The sequence below is a fragment of the Oryx dammah genome, unplaced genomic scaffold, assembly GCF_014754425.2.
Source record: "Oryx dammah isolate SB20612 unplaced genomic scaffold, SCBI_Odam_1.1 HiC_scaffold_23, whole genome shotgun sequence".
Classification (NCBI taxonomy): Eukaryota; Metazoa; Chordata; class Mammalia; order Artiodactyla; family Bovidae; genus Oryx; species Oryx dammah.
Window position 1 is genome coordinate 60,026,978 of NW_024070207.1, and position 22,393 is coordinate 60,049,370.

Here is a 22,393-nt window from a genome sequence, read left to right on the forward strand (position 1 = left end):
TCCACTGAATTTGATAAAATAAATGAGGTAAAGAAATAAAAATTGCCATTGAAAGTTAAAATGATATAAAAATGTACCCACGTATAATTATCACTTTGATTATTGGTGTGGATTATTATTGTAATTTCTCATCAGTCAGGATTTGCATGAAGATGTCGAAGAAGCTGGTGCACTACAGAAAAATCACGCTTCTGTGACATCTGTGAACTGCACTGAAGCTGCAGATTCTGCCCGCCTGCCTATAGAAGATGAGTCCTTAAGAACTACAAGCTGTGAAATACCGGCAGAACAAACTCCAAGCAGTGATCCAGAGAGAGCCCTAGAAGTAAATGATGTTCAAGTGACAGGGGAAAAAGAAAACCATTGTGATGATAATACTTGTGTGCCCTCAACTGCAGAAAAGGAAACAAGTGAAAATGTGCCTGTGGCCGAAGACACAGCAGAACAGCCAAAGAAAAATCGGATTACTTACTCTCAAATCATTAAAGAAGGCAGGAGGTTTAATATCGATTTGGTATCAAAGGTAAGTAACAGTTTTACCCATCTTATCATGGAACTGTACTAATTTCTAATTGATTGAATATAGCATCTGAGTCCATAAACCCAATTTTCATTATTTTATTCTTTGAAATATAGAGCGTTTATTTTATAAAGAGATAGTTTATGAAATTTATAGTTCTATTAAAATATTCTTTAGACCTAAGTTAAAAACACAAGAATGCTCAGTACTGTATCACATGGTTACTTCTATACTGGAGCATGTACTCCACCCAAATATTCTCCTATTACATGGACACTTTCAATTCTATCAAGAAAACATGTCTAATGAATCTAATTATGGGTCCATGTTATTATAGTCAGTCTATTAAATAAACTTCTTTTTAGCCCTTATTTATATAATAACTATTTTGGCATCTGTATAATGATGAACATTTTGAGTAAACCAATGCATTTCAAAAATAATTGGTTCAGATGTGAGGGCTTTGGAAGATAATTTAATAGTAATTTGGGCAGGGAGGTTGGGAAGGATGCAGTTGTCTTCAGTTTTTTTTTTTTTTTTATTCCCATTCTTACCTCTAATGTTAGGTCAACATGAATTCAGAGGTGGTCCCCAAGTCTTTGGAGCATGCAGTGTTGCAGTGGATTTATAGGAAGCAAGACAAATTTAGTGCAAAAGAATAGAAAACACTAGTAAGATAAAATAGTGGCCAAAAAAGGTTATAATATATAGGGCTGGGTGAAAGTAGAGAGACCAAATACCATAAGTTGAGGGCAAATGATGCGAAATTGGAAAGAAGTTGGAGAGGGTAGTGAATAATATCAGACTAGGATTTTTTATTTAATGTGCTCTCTTGAAGTTCCAAGTTATAAAGAAAGGAAGTAATGCTCCTCATATTTTGCTGATCTAATCATACATCCTCATCCTGCTGATCTCTTTGAACCTGATGCTTGAAAATATATCTTTTTACTACTCATTGTTTCTTCCTGATGTAGGTCTCTGTGCCTGATTCTGCCTCGGTCTGAGTTGGCTACTGTCTTGGTCCTTCCTCATATTTCTGAGCTATCTATTCCACCTAATTTGATCCTGGCATGCTTTGAAATTTACCATTTTTTCCGTGTTACCTTGGCAATTAGTTTCTGGGTAGAAGTTGAATCATAGCCCACCCATAGTTTTCTTGTCTTCATGAGAAGAAAAGAATTTTTTTAAAAAAGAAGAACACTGAAGTAGTCAAGTAAAAAATAGGTTTTGTACTAAAAATTTCATTTTGAATTAGTTACTTGGATGTTAGAAATTAATACAGTATATATGCTGGATGATACTTTATATATGATGTAATGTTCTTAGCAGAGTCTGAAGAGGTGCTCTATAATTAAACATATTAATATCTTTCTCAAGGAGATCTTCCCAACCCAGGGATCAAACCCAGGTCTCCCACATTGTAGGCAGACACTTTACCATCTGAGCCACCAGGGAAGAGCCCAAGGTGTATGGATATTCACACTAACTAGGACAAACAGGTGTAAGAGCCCTGTATCAGTTTGGGTCAGTTGTGAAAAAGCTTTAGATTCCAGAATAATTTGGATTCTTGAATTTCAGATAATCAGTTGTGAACCTGTAATAAATTGTGTTATGTATTATAATATTAATAGGTATAATACTTTTTGCAAATAATTTTAAATATAACAAAATTATATATCTTTATTCTGTTTTTATCAATTTTTCCACTATTTCACCTTTTATTTCATTTTCTGAAATATTTTCTTTGTGCAGCTATTATATTCTCGAGGATTGCTGATTGATCTTCTAATCAAATCTAATGTTAGTAGATATGCAGAGTTCAAAAATATTACCAGGATTCTTGCATTTCGAGAAGGAAGAGTGAAACAGGTACTGTGCTGAGCAAGGATGGTAAATGAGTATGAGTTTAAGTTGCTATGTTGTGTTTGGGAAACTAGTACTGAAAATGTTAGTTGCTTAGTAGTGTCTGACTCTTTGTGACCTCTTGGAGTGTAGCCTGCAAGGCTCCTCTGTCCATGGGATTCTCCAGGCAGGAATACTGGAGTGAGTAGCCATTCCTTTCTCTAGAGGATGTTCCCCACCCAGGGATCAAATCCAGGTTCTCCAGCATTGCAGATGGGTTCTTTACCATCTGAGCCATCAAGGAAGCCCCATTTTGTTTGGGAAGGATAGGCAAATAAGATTGTTATTTTCCTGGTGAAGCAGCAAACTTAAATGCAGAGTTCCAAAGAATAGCAAGGAGAGATAAGAAAGCCTTCCTCAGTGATCAGTGCTAAGAAATAGAGGAAAAGAATAGAATGGGAAAGACTAGAGATCTTTTCAAGAAAATCAGAGATACCAAGGGAACATTTCATGCAAAGATGGGCTCAATAAAGGAGAGAAATGGTATGGACCTAATAGAAGCAGAAGATATTAAGAAGAGGTGGCAAGAATACACAGAAGAACTATACAAAAAAGATTTCCACGATCCAGATAATCACGATGGTGTGATCACTCACCTAGAGCTAGACATCCTGGAATGTGAAGTCAAGTGGGCCTTAGGAAGCATCACTATGAACAAAGCTAGTGGAGGTGATGGAATTCCAGTGGAGCTATTTCAGATCCTGAGAGATGACACTGTAAAAGTGCTGCACTCAATATGCCAGTAAATTGGGAAAACTAAGCAGTGGCCACAGGACTGGAAAAGGTCAATTTTCATTCCAATCACAAAGAATGCTCAAACACACAATTGCACTCATCTCACACGCTAGTAAAATAATGCTTAAAATTCTCCAAGGCAGGTTTAGCAATATGTGAACCGTGAACTTTCAGGTGTTCAACCTGGTTTTAGAAAAGGCAGAGGAACCAGAGATCAAATTGCCAACTTCTGCTGGATAATCGAAAAACCAAGAGAGTTCCAGAAAAACATCTATTTCTGTTTTATTGACTATGCCAAAGCCTTTGACTGTGTGGATCACAATAAACTGTGGAACATTCTGAAAGAGATGGGAATACCAGACCACCTGACATGCCTCTTCAGAAACCTGTATGCAGGTCAGAATACAACAGTTAGAAATGGACATGGAACACCAGACTGGTTCCAAATAGGAAAAGTAGTACCTCAAGCCTGTATATTGTTACCCTGATTATTTAACTTATGTGCAAAGTACATAATGCAGAGTATATCATGAGAAACGCTGGCCTAGAGGAAAAACAAACTGAAATCAAGATTGTAGGAGAAATATCAATAACCTCAGATATGCAGATGACACCACCCTTATGGCAGAAGGCGAAGAAGAACTAAAGAGCCTCTTGATGAAAGTGCAAGAGGAGAGTGAAAAAGTTGGCTTAAAGCTCAACATTCAGAAAACTAAGATCGTGGCATCCGGTCCCATCACTCCATGGCAAATAGATGGGGAAACAGTGGAAACAGTGGCTGACTTTATTTTCTTGGGCTCCAAAATCACTGCAGATGGTGATTGCAGCCATGAAATTAAAAGATGCTTCCTCCTTGGAATGAAAGCTATGACCATCCTAGACAGCATATTGAAAAGCAGAGACATTGCTTTGTCAACAAAGGTCTATCTAGTCAAGACTATGGTTTTTCCAGTGGTCATGTATTGATGTGAGAGTTGGACTATAAAGAAAGCTGAGTGCAGAAGAATTGATGCTTTTGAACTGTGGTGTTGGAGAAGACTCTTGAGAGTCCCTTGGACTGCAAGGAGATCCAATTAGTCCATCTTAAAGGAAATCAGTACTAAATATTCATTGGAAGGACTGATGCTGAAGGTGAAACTCCAATACTTTGGCTACCTGATGCGAAGAGCTGACTCATTTGAAAAGACCCTGATGCTGGGAAAGATTGAGGGCAGGAGGAGAAGGGGACAACAGAAGTTGAGATGGTTGGATGGTATCACCAACTCGATGGACATGGGTTTGGGTGGACTGCGGGAGTTGGTGATGGACCGGGAGGACTGGCGTGCTGCGGTTCATTGGGTCGCAAGGAGTCGGATTCGACTTAGCAATTGAACTGAACTGAACTGATTGTTTTTAACAAATGTAAATAGTAAGAGATTGCCAATTAAAATGTCTAATGTTACTTTTCTGATGATTTATTCTGTAGCTTGATGCTCATGTTGAGAAAATGTTAATTTCAGACAGCATTGCTAGACTGAGCTGTCATTTCTTCCCAATTAGGGGTCACATGCCAGTGGCTTTTAATAGCATAGGGAGCAACTTGGCATAATTAAGTAAGGGAACTCACAATTAACTCTGAAGTCAACAGAGATGCCAGTAGAACTGGTGGAAGGTTACATGAAACAGCCTGACTAGAAAGGAAATAATAATCTTTGTATACTTAAAAGGAAAAAAATGTCATTTGGAATACTTGTATCAGTAGGAAGCAGTTTCTTAACTTTAAAATCATATATTTTAGGTTCCTTGCTCCAGAGCAGATGTCTTTAATAGCAAACAACTTACTATGGTAGAAAAGCGAATGCTAATGAAGTTTCTCACATTTTGTATGGAGTATGAGGAACATCCTGATGAATATAAAGGTACTGTTTTTCATTAAATTTGTGTTCTCACATCTTTTTGAGATTCTTATTATTTTAATATGCTTTCTCTGATTTATTGAGCCACTTGCTATGGTTTTAAAATATTTTTATTTTGAATGATCCAGTAGGTTAGCCTCTAGCAACAAGTACCTACTTAAATTAATTAAAATTAAAATTTAGTTACAGTATCCACACATTCAAGTGTTCAGTGGCCACACATGGCTAGTGGCTACTATGGGTACTATGCAGACTATGAGATGTTTTCATAACAACATCAGTCTATGATAGATGTTAATTTTTATTCTTGCTAAGTAAATATTATTATCAACTGATTCTTCATAGATAATACTCCTTTTTCATTATCCAGTTTTTTAACCATTTTTAAAAATAGAAGTTCTCTAAGCCAGGCTTCAGCAGTACGTGAACTGTGAGCTTCCAGAAGTTCGTGCTGGTTTTAGAAAAGGCAGAGGAACCAGAGATCAAATTGCCAACATCCGCTGGATCATGGAAAAAGCAAGAGAGTTCCAAAAAAACACCTATTTCTGCTTTATTGACGATGCCAAAGCCTTTGACTGTGTGGATCACAATAAACTGTGGAAAATTCTGAGAGAGATGGGAATACCAGACCACCTGATCTGCCTCTTGAGAAACCTGTATGCAGGTCAGGAAGCAACAGTTAGAACTGGACATCGAACAACAGACTGGTTCCAAATAGGAAAAGGAGTACATCAAGGCTGTATATTGTCACCCTGCTTATTTAACTTATATGCAGAGTACATCATGAGAAACGCTGGACTGGAAGAAACACAAGCTGGAATCAAGATTGCTGGGAGAAATATCAATAACCTCAGATATGCAGATGACACCACCCTTATGACAGAAAGTGAAGAGGAACTAAAAAGCCTCTTGATGAAAGTGCAAGAGGAGAATGAAAAAGTTGGCTCAAAGCTCAACATTCAGAAAACAAAGATCATGGCATCTGGTTCCATCACTTCATGGGAAATAGATGGGGAAACAGTGGTAACAGTATCAGACTTTATTTTTTGGAGCTCCAAAATCACTGCAGATGGTGATTGTAGCCATGAAATTAAAAGATGCTTACTCCTTGGAAGGAAAGTTATGACCAACCTAGATACCATATTGAAAAGCAGAGACATTACTTTGCCAACAAAGGTCCATCGAGTCAAGGCTACGGTTTTTCCAATAGTCATGTATGGATGTGAGAATTGAACTGTGAAGAAAGCTGAGCACCGAAGAATTGATGCTTTTGAACTGTGGTTTTGGAGAAGACTCTTGAGAGTCCCTTGGACTACAAGGAGATCCAACCAGTCCATTCTAAGGGAGACCAGTCCCGGGTGTTCTTTGGAAGGAATGATGCTAAAGCTGAAGCTCCAGTACTTTGGCCACCTGATGTGAAGATTTTACTCATTGGAAAAGACCCTGATGCTGGGAGGTATTGGGGGCAGGAGGAGAATGGGACAACAGAGGATAAGATGGCTGGATGGCATCACTGACACGATGGATGTGAATTTGAGTGAAATCCAGGAGTTGGTGATGGACAGGGAGGCCTAGTGTGCTGCAATTCATGGGGTCGCAGAGTTGGACATGACTGAGCGACTGACCTATACTGAAAAATAGAAGTATAGTTAATTTACAATGTTGTGTTAGCTTCAGGTGTACAGCAAAGTGATTCAGTTTTTTATATATATATACATACACATATACATATATACTTTTTCAGATTCTTTTCCATTATAGGTTATTGAAAGATATTACATATATTTCTCTTTGCTATACACTATATCCTTGTTGTTTATCTATTTTACATATAGTGGCACATATATGTTACTGTCTCTGACCCTCATCTATTAATTTATCTGTCATTTAAAGATTTGTATATTCATTTCTCAAGGATCACTTTTGCTTGGAATATTGAATTATTTATTTTGTCTGGTTAAAAGGAAGCTAGATGTTGTGCGTGGGATCTCCTGGATTAGCTGAAGATATAGTTTCTAATCTTGGCTTTGCCCCACCTCGCTGTGTGATCTGGGGCCAGTTACTTACTTCAAAGTTTGTTGAAAGTTGAATAGACCACTTTAGTATCAAGAGTTTTGCCCTTAAAAGTGCATTGAGCTGCAAAAGTTATCCAAAATAATGATATACTGACAGTTCACTTACAAAATTGAGAAATATGGCAATTTCTTTTTACTATGTGGAATATTGAAAGACTAACTATTGTTCTTAAAGTTTTAAGTCCATTTCTTACTGCCAGATTGTTTCTCCATAGTAGCATAAACTTATATTCTCTGTAAATTTTTATAGTTTTTATTTGTTTATATTAATCTAAAAAGTTTTTCTGTTCCAGTAACAGTCCAGTTACATTTTTTTCTGTTCTTGGTTTAAAGAAATAGTATTTAGGGGATCCTTATATTTTGAGATGAGATTATAAGTCAGTGGGATTGATACCTGTAGCCATACAGAAATTAATTTCTTTACTTTTTAGTCATAGTTCATTGTTCCAAGTTTTAGGAAGGAATAGCAATTCAAAAAAATCAAGTGCTACTATATCCTTATTTTAACCAAAAATTTACCAGTAGTCATATTTAATATTTCAAAGTGTAATCATTGACACTAGTCTGCAGTTGATAGTAAAGTAAGATTATTGCCAACCATGGAAAACTGTTGTGATGGTTAATGAAATATGTAATGCTTTTCTATTTTTTTGAATCCATAAAATACTAAACAGAGAATCATTTTTTAAAGCTTAAAAATTGTGTCATCAGTCCAGTTAGGATAGTGAGGTTGTTCCTAGTTTTTTTCCCTCTAAAATCAATGGTCTCGGTCCAAAATGTAGTAATACTACCACCAACTGTGTCCTTTGCTAAGTGTTTTAAGCAAACTTGATCTCATTTTTGTACAGTGGTTTTATATTGGAAATTTGGTTCTGATTTTAACTAATAAATTTTCCTCTTTCTTTTCATAGCCTATGAGGAAATTACATTTTCTGAATATTTAAAAACTCAAAAATTAACCCCCAACCTCCAATATTTTGTCCTGCACTCAATGGCAATGACATCAGAGACAGGCAGCAGTACCATAGATGGTCTCAAAGCTACCAAAAACTTTCTTCAGTGTCTTGGACGATATGGCAACACTCCATTTTTGTTTCCTTTATATGGTCAAGGAGAACTCCCTCAGTGTTTCTGCAGGTAAGACGGGCATTGGTTTTCTTATCTCTGCTTAAAATGATACTTGAATAACAGATGAAAATTAGAAAGACAAAAATGAAATGTAGTCAAGATTTAGTATATGCAGACATACTATTTGTTATTCAACTCACCCCTCCCCTCTTCTGCCCTGGCTAATTCTTAGGCTGAAGCCTAATGAGTTCATGTTCATCTTTGTTTTTTATTAAATTAATTAATTTATTTTAATTGGAGGATGATTACTTTTTTATTTTGAATCAGCCATGGGTGTACATGTGTTCCCCATCCTGAATTCCTCTCCTACCTCCCTCCCCATCCCATCCCTCAGGGTCATCCCAGTGCACTGGCCCCATTGACCCTGTCTCATGCATCAAACCTTGACTGGCGATCTATTTCGCATATGGTAATATATATATTTCAGTGCTGTTCTCTCAAATCATCCCACCCTTGCCTTCTCACACAGAGTCCAAAAGTCTGTTCTTTACATCTGTGTCTCCTTTGCTGTCTGGCATATAGGGTCATCATTGTAATTGTTCTAAATTCCATATATATGCGTTAATATACTCTATTGATGTTTTTCTTTAACTTACTTCAGTCTATATAATAGATTCCAATTTCATCCACTTCATTAGAACTGAGTCAAATGTATTCTTTTTAATAGCTGAGTAATATTCCTTTGTGTATATGTACCACAGCTTTCTTATCCATTCGTCTGCTGATGACCACCTAGGTTGCTTCCATGTCCTGGCTATTGTAAACAGTGCTGCGATGAATATTGTGGTACATCTGTCTCTTTCAATTCTGGTTTCCTTGGTTTGTATGCCCAGCACTGGAATTGCTGGGTCGTATGGTAGTTCTATTTCCAGTTTTTTAAGGAATCTCCACACTATCCCTAGTGGCTGTACTAGTTTGCATTCCCACCAACAGTGTAAGAGGGTTCCCTTTTCTCCACACCCTCTCGAGCATTATTGTTTATAGACTTTTTGATAGCAGCCATTCTGACCGGCATGAGATGGTACATCATTGTGGTTTTGATTTGTATTTCTCTGATAATGAGTAATGTTGAGCATCTTTTCATGTGTTTGTTAGCCATTTGTATGTCTTCTTTGGAGAAATTTCTGTTTAGATCTTAGGCCCGATTTTTGATTGGGTTGTTTATTTTTCTTGAGTTGAGCTGCAGGAGCTGCTTGTATATTTTTGAGATTAATTCTTTGTCAGGTGCTTCGTTTGCTATTATGTTCTCCCATTCTGAAGGCTGTCTTTCTACCTTGCTTATAGTTTCGTTCGTTGTGCATAAGCTTTTAAGTTTAGTTAGGTCCCATTTGTTTATTTTTGCTTTTATTTCTATTACTCTGGGGGTGAGTCATAGAGTATCCTGCTGTGATTTATGTCAGAGTGTTTTGCTATGTTTTATTCTAGGAGATTTATAGTTTCTGGTCTTACATTTAGGTCTTTAATCCATTTTGAGTTTTATTTTGTGTATGGTGTTAGAAAGTGTCCTAGTTTGATTCTTTTACAGGTCATTGACCAGTTTTCAGAAATCTGTTCTGGCATGTATGTCTCTTTTGCTGTATTGCATATACAGTTGTCGTTACTGTCTTTCTAAATTCCATATATGTGCATTAATATACTATATTGGTGTTTCTCTTTCTCACTTCACTTTGTAAAACAGGCTCCAGTACATACACATCATTAGAATTGAATCAAATGCGTTCCTTATTTTATAGCTGAGTAGTATACCATGGTGTGTATGTACCACTTCCTTATCCATTACTATGCTGATGGACATCTAGGTTGCTTCCATGTCCTAGCTATTGTAAATAGTGCTGCAGTGAACACAGTGTGTCTCTTTTAAATCTGATTTACTTAGTGTATATATCCAGCAATGGAATTACTGGGTTATATGGCAGTTCTATTTACAATTTTTTAAGGAATCTCCACCCTGTTCTCCATAGTGGCTGTACTAGTTGGCATTCCCAGCAACAGTGTAAGAGGGTTCCCTTTTCTCCAGCATTTATTGTTTTTATACTTTCTGATGGTAGCCATTCTGACTGGTATGAGATGGTCAGTCAGTCAGTCAGTTCAGTCACTCAGTCGTGTCCGACTCTGTGACCCTATGAATCGCATCACGCCAGGCCTCCCTGTACATCACCATCTCCCGGAGGTCACTCAGACTCTCATCCATCGAGTCAGTGATGCCATCCAGCCATCTCATCCTCTGTCGTCCCCTTCTCCTCCTGCCCCCAATCCCTCTCAGCATCAGAGTCTTTTCCAATGAGTCAACACTTCGCATGAGGTGGCCAAAGTACTGGAGTTTCAGCTTTAGCATCATTCCTTCCAAAGAAATCCCAGGGCTGATCTCCTTCAGAATGGACTGGTTGGATCTCCTTGCAGTCCAAGGGACTCTCAAGAGTCTTCTCCAACACCACAGTTCAAAAGCATCCATTCTTCAGCACTCAGCCTTCTTCACAGTCCAACTCTCACATCCATATATGACCACAGGAAAAACCATAGGCTTGACTAGATGGACCTTAGTCAGCAAAGTAGGTATTGCATTTTTGTTTTGATTTCCATTTCTATGATAATGAGTGATGTTGAGCATATTTTCATGTGTTTATTAGCCATGTGTATGTCTTCAGACACATGTTTAGTTAGTTCTTTGGCCCACTTTTCGATTGGGTCATTTATTTTTCTGGTATTGAGCTGCAGGACCTGCTTGTATATTTTGGAGATTAATTATTTGTTAGTTGTTTTGTTTTCTATTATTTTCTCCCATTCTGAAGGATACCTTTTCACCTTGTTTATAGTTTCCTTCATTGTGCAAAAGCTTTTGCATTTAATTAGGTCCCGTTTGTTTTATTTTTGTTTTTATTTCCATTACTCTGGGAGATAGGGCATAGAGGATCTTGCTGTGATTCATGTCAGAGTGTGTTTTGCCTGTGTTTTCCTCTAAGAATTTTATAGTTCTGGTTTTATATTCAGATCTTTAATCCATTTTTGAGTTTATTTTTCTGTATAGTTTTAGAAAATGTCTTAGTGACATTCTTTTACAAGTGGTTGTCCGGTTTTCCCAGCACCGCTTGTTAAAGAGATTGCCTTTTCTCCATTGTATATTCTTGCCTCCTTTGTCAAAGATATTGTGTCCATAGGGACATAGATTTATCTCTGGGTTTTCTATTTTGTTCCATTGATCTATATGTCTTTCCTTGTGCCAGTACCATACTGTCTTGGTGACTGTAGCTTTGTATTATAGTCTAAAGTCAGGCAGGTTGATTCCTCCAGTTTCATTCTTATTTCTCAAAATTGCTTTGGGTATTTGAGGGTTTTTGTGTTTCCATACAAATTGTGAAATTGTTTGTTTTAGTTATGTGAAAAATACCATTGGTAGCTGGATAGGGATTGCGTTAAATCTATAGATTGCTTTGGGCAGTATACTCATTTTCACTATATTTATTCTTCCAATGCTCAAGCATGGTATATTTCTCCATATATTTGTGTCATATTTGCTTTCTTTCATCTGTGTTTTATAGTTCTCTATATACAGGTCTTCTTTTTTTTTTAGTTAAATTTATTCCTAAATATTTCATTCTTTTTCTTGCAAGGTGAATGGGATTGTTTCCTTAATTTCGGTTTCTCTTTTCTCATTATTATTATATAGGAATGCAAGGCATTTCTCTGTGTTAATTTTACATCCCGCAACTTTACTATATTCATTCATTAGGTCTAGTAATTTTCTCGCTGTGTCTTTAGGGTTTTCAATGTAGAAGATCATGTCATCTGCAGACAGTGAGAGTTTTTCTTCTTCTTTTCTATTCTGGGTTCCTTTATTTTTTTTCCTTCTCTGATTGCTCTGACTTGAACTTCCAAAACTCTATTGAATGTAGTAGTGAGAATGGGAACCCTTGTCTTGTTCCTGATTTTAGAGGAAATGCTTTCAGTTTCTCCCCATTGAGGATAATGTTTTCTATTGGTTTGTCATAAAAGGCTTTTATTATGTTAAGGTCTGTGACTTCTATGCCTGCTTTTTGGAGATTTTTCATCATAAATGGGTGTTCAGTTTTGTTAAAGGCTTTGTCTGCATCTGTTCAATTTATCATATGGTTTGTACCTTTCAATTTGTTAATATGGTGTAACAGATTGATTTGCAAATATTGATCCTTGCATCCTTGGAATAAAGCCCACTTTATCATAATGTATGATCTTTTTAATATGGTTTTGGTTCTGTAGGCTAGAATTTTGTTGAAGATTTTTGCATGTATGTTTATCAGTGATATTGGCCTCTATTGTTCTTATTTGATGTTTCTCTTCTGTCTTGAGGTAGGTATGTATAGCTATGAACACCCCTCTTAGCACTGCTTTTACTGAATCCATTAGGATTTTGGATTGTCGTGTTTTCATTTTCATTTGTTTCTATGAATATTTTAATTTTCATTTTGATTTGTTTTGTGATCTGTTGGCTATTCAGAAGCGTATTGTTTATCCTCCATATATATTTATTTTTAGTAGTATTTTTTCCTGTAGTTGATATCTAATCTTATTGCATTGTGATCAGAAAAGATCCTTGAAATAATTTCCATGTTTTCAAAATTACCAATGCTAGATTTATGGTCCAGGATGTAATCTATCCTGGAGAATGTCCCATGTGCATTTGAAAAAAAGTGAGATCCATATTTGGTGGGTGAAATGCCCTGTATGTAAATATATATATATATATTTATTAATATGTGTTTTATATTTATTTATATATTATATTAGGCAATATATATTAATGTTATATATATAAGTCTAACTGGTCTACTTTATCATTTAAAGCTTGTGTTTCCTTGCTAATTTTCTGTTTGGTTGATCTATCCATAGGTGTGAGTGGGGTATTTAGTTCAGTTCAGTCGCTCAGTCATATCTGACTCTTTGTGACCCCATGAACTGCAGCATGCCAGGCCTTCCTGTCCATCACCAACTCCCAGAGTTCACTCAAACTCATGCCCATTGAGTCGGTGATACTATCCAGCTATCTGATCCTCCGTCGTCCCCTTCTCCTCCTGCCCCCAAACCCTCCCAGCATCAGGGTCTTTTCCAGTGAGTCAGCTGTTTGCATGAGGTGGCCAACGTATTGGAGTTTTAGCTTTAGCATCAGTCCTTCCATTGAACACCCAGGACTGGTCTCCTTTAGAATGGACTGCTTGGATCTCCTTGCAGTCCAAGGGACTCTCAAGAGTCTTCTCCAACAACACAGTTCAAATGCATCAATTCTTCAGTACTCAGCTTTCTTCACAGTCCAACTCTCACATCAATACATGACCACTGGAAAAACCATAGCCTTGACTTGATGGACCTTTGTTGGCAAAGTAATGTCTCTGCTTTTGAATATGCTGTCTAGGTTGGTCATAACTTTCCTTCCAAGGAGTAAGCATCTTTTAATTTCATGGCTGCAGTCACCATCTGCAGTGATTTTGGAGCCCCAAAAAATAAAGGCTGACACTGTTTCCACTGTTTCCTCATCTATTCCCCATGAAGTGATGGAACCAGATGCCATGATCTTCGTTTTCTGAATGTTGAGCTTTAAGCCAACTTTTTCACTCTCCTCTTTCACTTTCATCAAGAGGCTTTTTAGTTCTTCTTCACTTTCTGTCATAAGGGTGATGCCATCTGCATATCTGAGGTGATTGATATTTCTCCCAGCAGTCTTGATTCCAGCTTGTGCTTCTTTCAGCCCAGCGTTTCTCATGATGCACTCTGCATAGAAGTTAAATAAGCAGAGTGACAGTATACAGCCTTGATGTACTCTTTTTCCTATTTGGAACCAGACTGTTGTTCGATATCCAGTTCTAACTGTTGCTTTCTGACCTGCATATAGGGTTCTCAGGAGGCAGATCAGGTGGTCTGGTATTCCCATCTCTCTCAGAATTTTCCACAGTTTTTGTGATCCACACAGTCAAAGACTTTGGCATAGTGAATAAAGCAGAAATAGATGTTTTTCTGGAACTCTCTTGCTTTTTCCATGATCCTGCGGATGTTGGCAATTTGATCTCTGGTTCCTTTGCCTTTTCTAAAACCAGCTTGAATATCTGGAAGTTCATGGTTCACGTATTGTTGAAGCCTGGCTTGGAGAATTTTGAGCATTACTTTACTAGTGTGTGAGGTGAGTGCAATTGTGCGGTAGTTTGAGCATTCTTTGGGATTGCCTTTCTTTGGGATTGGAATGAAAACTGGCCTTTTCCAGTCCTGTGGCCCCTGCTGAGTTTTCTAAATTTGCTGGCATATTGAATGCAGCACTTCACAGCATCCTCTTTCAGGATTTGAAATAGCTCAACTGGAATTTCATCACCTCCCATAGGTTTGTTCATAGTGATGCTTTCTTTCTAGGGCCCACTTGACTTCAAGTTCCAGGATGTCTGGCTCTAGGTGAATGATCACTCCATCGAGTTCTCTACTATTATCTTATTATCATTCATTTCCCCTTTCATACTTGTTAAGCATATGTCTTATGTATTGTGCTGATCATGTGTGGTGCGCACATATATTTATAATTGTAATATCTTCTTGGATTGTACCTTTGATCATTCGGTAGTGTCTTTCTTTGTCTCTTACCAGGGTCTTTATTTCAAAGTCTCTTTTATCTGATGTGAAGATTGCTACTCTTGCTTTCCTTTGGTCTCCATTTGAATGAATTATCTTTCTTCAGCCCTTCCCTTTCAGTCTGTTTGTGTCCCTAGGTTTGAGTTGAGTCTCTTGTAGACAGCATATATTAGAGTCTTGTTTTTGTATCCATTTGGCCAGTCTTTGTCTTTTGGTTGGAGCATTTAACCCATTCACTTTTAAGGTAATCATTGATAAGTCTGATCCTGTTACCATTTACTTTGTTGTTTTGGGTTCGTTTTTATAAACCTTTACTATGTTTCCTGTCTAGAAAAGATCCTTTAGCATTTGTTGAAGAGCTGGATTGGTGGTGCTGAATTCTTATTTTTTGCTTTTTATTAAAGGTTTTGATTTCTCCTTCATATCTGAATGAGATCCTTGCTGGGTATAGTAATGTTGGTTGTAGATTTTTCTCTTTAAGTATGTCCTGCCATTTCTCTTAAGTATCACTTTAAGTATGTCCTGCCATTCTCTTCTGCCATGAAATGTTTCTGTTGAAAGATCAACTATTATCCTTATGAGGATCCACTTCTGTGTTACTTGTTGGTTTTTCCTTGCTGCTTTTAATATTTGCTCTTTGTGTTTGATCATTGTTAATTTGATTAATATGTATCTTGGGGTGTTTCACCTTGAGTTTGTCCTGTTTGTGCTTCTCTGAGTTTGTTGAACTTGGGTGGCTATTTCCTTCCCCATTTTAAGGAAGTTTTCAAGTATTATCTCCTCGAGTATTTTCTGATTCCCTTTCTTTTTGTCTTCTTCTTCTGGGAGACCTATCATTAGAATGTTGGGGTTTTTATCATTGTGCCAGAGGTCCCTGAGGTTGTCCTCATTTCTTTTAATTCTTTTTTCCTCTCTGCTTCATTTATTCTAACATTCTATCCTCCACCTCAGTTATCCTCTCTTTTGCCTCAGTCCTTCTGATGGTTCCCTCCAAACTGTTTTTAATCTCAGTTATTGCATTGTTCATTATTGACTCTTATTTATTTCTTCTACAACCTTTTTAAACATTTCTTGCATCTTTCAATCCTTGTCTCTGGTCTGTTTGTCTGTAAGTCCATTTTGTTTTCAAGATTTGGAATCATCTTTACTATTATTATTCTGAGTGTTTTTTTCAGGTAGACTCCCTTTCGCTTCTCTTTTGTTTGTTTTGGTAGGTTTTTATCATGTTCCTTCACCTGCTGAACGTTTCTCTGCCTTTTCATTTTGTTTAGATTACTGTGTTTGGGGTGCCCTTTCTGAAGACTGGAAGTTCATGGTTCCTCTAAACTGTGAAGTCTCCTCCCTGTGGGTAGGATTTGACTAATGGCTTGTCAGGGTTTCCTGGCTGGGCGAGCTTATGTCTGTGTTCTGGTGGGTTGACCTGGATCTCTTCTCTCTGTAGGGGATTGAAATGTCCAGTAGTGAGTTTTGGGCTGTTTATGGGTTTGGCATGGCTTTGGGCAGCCAGTCTTTTAATGTTTAGGGTTGTGTTCTTGTTTTTCTGGAGAATTAGCTTGCTGTGTCTTTCACTGGAGCTTGTTGGCTCTTTGGTGGAACTTTGTTTCAGTGTAGGGATGGATACTTTTGGGTGAGCTCTTGTCTTTTAATGTCCCCAGGAGTAGCGAATTCTTTGGAGTTCCAAAGTTTTTGAATTAAGCCTCCTGCCTCTGGCTTTCCATCTTACTCTTACAGTAGCCTCAAGACTTCTCCATCTATACAGCACAGGAGATAAAACCCCTACCAGAGAGATTCACAGAGTTAATAGAGAAGAGAAGATGGAGGAGTGAGATAGAGGTGTCTAGGAGGAGAAAAAGGGGAGTCAAAAGGAGGGAGAGTAATGAAGCCAGTAATTGATCCCTAAGTGAAAATGGATACTGAAGAACTAGATTCTAAAAGATATAAATTTGATAACAAATACCAAAAAAGATTAAAAACCTAGAATAGAAGTTAGAGTCTCAAAAATACAATATAAGAAATACAGAACAAAATCAGTCACAAAAATTAATATATATATGGCTGCTGCTGCTGCTAAATCGCTTCAGTCTTGTCCGACTCTGTACGCCTCCAGAGATGGCAGCCCACCAGGCTCCGCTGTCCCTGGGATTCTCCAGGCAAGAACACTGGAGTGGGTTGTCATTTCCTTCTCCAATACATGAAAGTGAAAATTGAAAGTGAAGTCGCTCAGTCGTGTCCGACTCTTTGCGACCCCATGGACTGCAGCCTACCAGGCTCCTCCATCCATGGGGTTTTCCAGGCAAGAGTACTGAAGTGGGTTGTCATTGCCTTCTCCTATATATATATATGTATATATGAAATTTGTTTTAAAAGAAAATAATGATTTTTTTTGAATGTTAATAGTAGGCTATAATAATGAATGTTAAAGGAGTAATAACCAAAATTTAAAAAAAACTAAAAAGTCATAATAGTAAAAATATATCTAGGAATTTCTCTGAAGCTGTTGTGGGCAGTGTTGGGTCAGTTCAGTGTCAGATAGTCCCTTGTTCTGGCTTGTACTTGTTCTCAAGGTCTATAGGCACCCCCCAAATGCAGTCTAAGTTTCAGTTGCTGGGTTTCAGTCTGTTACAACTGTCACTTCGAGAGCAGTCCCCCCTTCTTTATTTTGGCTTCCTCTGTTTGCAAGTATCTTCAGTGTCTGATTTCTGTCCTGACACAAGGGGGCAAAAGTGGCTACTTATTTAGGCTTGCTTGTTCTGTTGTGTTGTGGATAGTGAGGAACACTTCAAACAAATATCAGTGGCATATGTGAGCAGTGCTTGGAGTGGATGGATCACACTGGGTTTGTCACAGCTCAAGTCTGCATGTACTTCCTGGATCCACACTGCTCAGGCTCCAAGGTGCTCTGCAAGGACACTATCGCAAATGGACCCTGTGTTTTGTGCACTTCTCAGATCTAAGCCATTCAGGTTCTCGGGTTTTCTGCAGGGGCACAGACCCAGATGGGTTTGCATTTTGTACCATTCCCAGGTCTGAGCAGCTCAGGTGACCGGGTGCTTGGCAAGTGCATTGTCCCAGGTGGGCCATGATTCCTGTTCACCTCCCCGGTCTTTGCCAGTTGGTTTTCTGGGTGAGCGGCAAGAGCATAGTCCCAGGTGGGCCCTGTGTCTCCTCTGAGAAGCTAATCTCAGGCTGTGACACTCCTGGCAGATGTCAACCGTCCAGGATCCCTGGAAGACCTGGGTGGCAACTGAGAGCCTGCTCACAGTTTGGTGGAAGAAGTAGTCTCTGGAGTCTAGATTGCAGCAGCCCCTTGCCTTCCAGCTCTGGCTGTCACATGCCTGCTTCTCTGCCTCCAGGGAGGAAGGGCGCTGTATGGCAGCTGTCTTGCTCTCCTTTGGTATTCACTCAATCCTTTGTTTTATGAGAGTGACAGGGGTCACTGTGCAGCATTAGAGCCTTTTGTGGGAAAGGTCTTTTTTTTTTGTCTCTCTGGGGATCCGATGGCTTTTTTTGCTATCTCATGTTAGTTTCCTCAGATTGTCCTCAGGGCATTCAGGCCTGGTCCTTACACTAAGGACTGCTGATGCAGCCTGCTCCTCCCTGCCCAACCCCCATTCACTGGTACTGGATGCCAGCGACTGGGCCACTTCTCCATCCCTGCTTGTAGTTGCAGTTAGGTGCATATTTTGTGGTTTAATTTTTTTTCCTCCTGCTTATGTTGCCCTCTGAGATTCCAAATCTCCCCACAGACAGGGCTCTGAGAGGGTTTACTACTGTGTGGAAACTCCTTCTTCAAAACTCCCTCCCCAGGACAGGTCTCCCTCCCTAAAACTTTGGACTCTTTCTGTCTTTTATATTTTGTCTTACTTCCTTTCGAAGAGATTGGGCTGCCTTTCTGGGTGCCCAGTGTCCTTCACCAGTGTTCAGAAGTTGTTTTGTGGAAGGTGCTCAACATTCAAATGATCTTTTGATGAATTTATGGGGGAGAAAGTGGTCACCCTGTCCTATTCCTCCACCATCTTAGAACTGCCTCCTCATGTTCATGGTTTTAATTTTCTAATATAAGCATTAATATGGTAAAGTTCAAACTATTGTTTTGTTGTTTTTTGTTTCTTTGTATTTCCATTTCATTTTTTATTTTTTATAATATAAATTTATTTATTAATTGGAGGCTAGTTACTTTACAATACTGTATCGATTTTGCCATACATCAACATGAATCTGCCACGGGTGTACACGTATTCCCCATACTGAACCCCCCTCCCACCTCCCTCCCCATACCATCCCTCTGGGTCATCCCAGTGCACCAGCCGCAAGCATCCTGTATCATGCATCGAACCTGGACTGGCAATTTGTTTCACATATGATATTATACATGTTTAAATGAACAGTTATTGCATATTATTTTTATTATCTTTTAGTCCTATCTATCTTACTTTCCATTGTGTATTCTTCATTGACCCATGAGTTATGTGTTTTAAAATAGCTAATATGGTTCATTCTTCTGCTCTTACTATCTAATTTAATTCTATTCTGTTTAGAAAATATATATTTGCAGTACAAACTTTTTGAATTTTATTTTATGACTTAGTGCATCATCAATTTTGTCATTTTTCCACAAGAAGAATGTGCTCAAGAAGAATGTGTTCATCTAGTCTTTAGGTACAGTTCAGTTCAGTCACTCAGTCATGTCTTATTCTTTGCAACCACATGAACCGCAGCATGCCAGGCCTCCCTGTCCATCACCAACTCCCGGAGTCCACCCAAACCCATGTCCATTGAGTTGGTGATGCTATCCCACCATCTCATCCTCTATTGTCCCCTTCTCCTCCTGCCCTCAATCTTTCCCAGCACAGGGTCTTTTTCAATGAGTCAGCTCTTCGCATCAGGTAGCCAAAGTACTGGAGCTTCAGCTTGAACATCAGTCCTACCAGTGAACACCCAGGACTGATCTCCTTTAAGATGGACTGGTTGGATCTCCTTGCAATCCAAGGGACTTGCAAGAGTCTTCTCCAACACCACAGTTCACAAGCATCAGTTCTTCTGCACTCAGCTTTCTTTATAGTCCAACTCTCACATCAATACATGACCACTGGAAAAACCATAGCCTTGACTAAATGGACCTTTGTTGACAGAGTAATATCTGTGCTTTTGAATACGCTATGTAGGTTGGTCATAACTTTCCTTCTAAGGAGTAAGCGTCTTTTAATTTCATGGCTGCAATCCCCATCTGAAGTGATTTTGGAGCCCCAAATAAAGTCAGCCACTGTTTCCACTGTTTCCCCATCTATTCCCCATGAAGTGATGGGACTGGATGCCATGATCTTAGTTTTCTGAATGTTGAGCTTTAAGCCAACTTTTTCACTCTCCTCTAGCACTTTCATCAAGAGGCTCTTTAGTTCCTCCTCACTTTCTGCCATAAGGGTGGTGTCATCTGCATATCTGAGGTTATTGATATCTGTCCTGGCAATCTTGATTCCAGCTTGTGCATCCTCAATCCCAGCGTTTCTCATGATGTACTCTGCATATAAATTAAATAAGCAGAGTGACAATATACAGCCTTGACGTACTCCTTTTCCTATTTGGAACCAGTCTGTTGTTCCATGTCCAGTTCTAACTTGCTTTCTGACCTGCATACAGCTTTCTCAAGAGGCAGGGCAGGTGGTCACGTATTCCCATCTCTTTCAGAATTTTCCACAGTTTTTGTGATCCACACATTCAAAGGCTTTGGCATAGTTAATAAAGTAGAAATATATGTTTTTCTGGAACTCTCTTGCTTTTTCCATGATCCAGCGGATGTTGGCAATTTGATGTCTGGTTCCTCTGCCTTTTCTAAAACCAGCTTGAACATCTGGAAGTTCATGGTTCATGTATTGCTGGAGCCTGGCTTGGAGAATTTTGAGCATTACTTTACTAGCATGTGAGATGAGTGCAATTGTTCAGTAGTTTGAGCATTCTTTGGCATTGCCTTTCTTTGGGATTGGAATGAAAACTGACCTTTTCCATTCCTGTGGCCCCTGCTGAGTTTTCCAAATTTGCTGCCATATTGAGTGCAGTATTTTCTCAGCATCATCTTTCAGGATTTGACATAACTCAACTGGAATTTCATCACCTCCACCAGCTTTGTTCATAGTAATGCTTTCTAAGGCCCACTTGACTTCACATTCCAGGATCACTCTAGGTGAGTGATCACACCATCATGATTATCTTGGTCGTGAAGATCATTTTGTACAGTTCTTCTGTGTCTTCTTTCCACCTCTTCTTAATATATTATGGTTACAGGGTTCTCTAATTATTGGTTTTGAAGTCTGACAATAAAGCTTTGAGTTGTAATTTTCAAACATTATTGAAGTGTTTACCTTTGATCTATCAGTAATAGAGTGAAATGTTTCAAAATGTCCCATTGTGATTTTTGATTTGTCAGTTTCTCCCTATAATTCTATCAGATTTTTTTTATATTTATTTTGAGTCAATTTATTAAGATCATATATGTTTCCAGTTTAATATTTCTGATGAATTTAATAGTTTTCATAGTCTGGTTTCTCCATCCTAATATTACATTTTCCATTAAAGTCTGTTTTGCCTAATATCAAGTAGCTACTCCAACTTTTTAGTACTTGCCTATTATATCTTTCTCCATCCCTTCATTTTTCAGCTAAATTTAGAGCTCTTAATAGGAGACTATTAACATTTTTTTTAATTCCATCTGACAATCTCTGTCTTTTATCAAGCAGGGTAAATGTGATTAACAGGAGTGTATTCCTTTCTTCTGAAGTATATAATTTAAAAAATTCTTCTGGTTTAGGCTCTGAGTAGTTAATGCTTTCTAGTTTGTGTGCACATGAAAATAACTTTTTTTTCCCCCTTTTTGTCTTGAGTGAACATTTGTTAGGTAAAGAGTTCTAGGTTGGCTCTCAGTACTTTAAAATTTGAGTTCCTTTTTTGTCATTGAGAGGTTTGATGTAGCTTAATTGTCGTTTCTTTATAAACGTTATCTATTTTCTCTTAGGTTATTAAAACTTTTTAACCTATAATTCCACATGTTCAAACAACTCTATTTATTTCCTCCGTCTGTGAATTGTCATTTAGGATTGTAGAAAACTGTCAGTCAGTATCTTGCAAAAGTGTTTTTGTCCCTGTCTCTATTCTCACCTTTTTGGAACCACAAATAGATATGTTTTAAAACCTAGCATTATCCTTTCCATATTGTTTAATTTCTTTTTCATATTTTCTATTTCCTTATCCTTCCTGCTACATTCTGAGTACCTTATACAGGTCTATTTTCCATTTTATTAGTTCTCTTCACTTGTAACTAATCTGCAATTTAACTCTTTTTTTTACTTCAATATTTTTATCCTTCATTTTTTGAAGTTCTGCTTCTCCCCCACGAAGTCTTCCTTGTCATTGATATTCTCTTTTGCTTGTTCATTTCTTTCATATACAGATATTTTATATTCTGCCATGTGTTATTTCTGTTGGTTTATATTAATGATTTATTTCCTTTTGTCATGCTTATTTTTGATTGAGAATTTGTATTTGATTTTAATCTGTGGAAATCT

The 22,393-nt window shown here is 38.0% G+C and overlaps 1 protein-coding gene across 1 annotated transcript in view; it reads left to right on the forward strand.

Moving 5' to 3' along the window:
* Positions 1–22,393, forward strand: part of CHM (CHM Rab escort protein) — a 242,408-nt gene that overhangs the window by 103,430 nt on the left and 116,585 nt on the right. The window contains exons 5-8 of the mRNA XM_040265616.1: positions 136–523; positions 2,273–2,389; positions 4,935–5,055; positions 8,039–8,264. Coding sequence (XP_040121550.1) covers positions 136–523; positions 2,273–2,389; positions 4,935–5,055; positions 8,039–8,264 — 852 coding nt within the window. The remainder of the gene's footprint in view (positions 1–135; positions 524–2,272; positions 2,390–4,934; positions 5,056–8,038; positions 8,265–22,393) is intronic.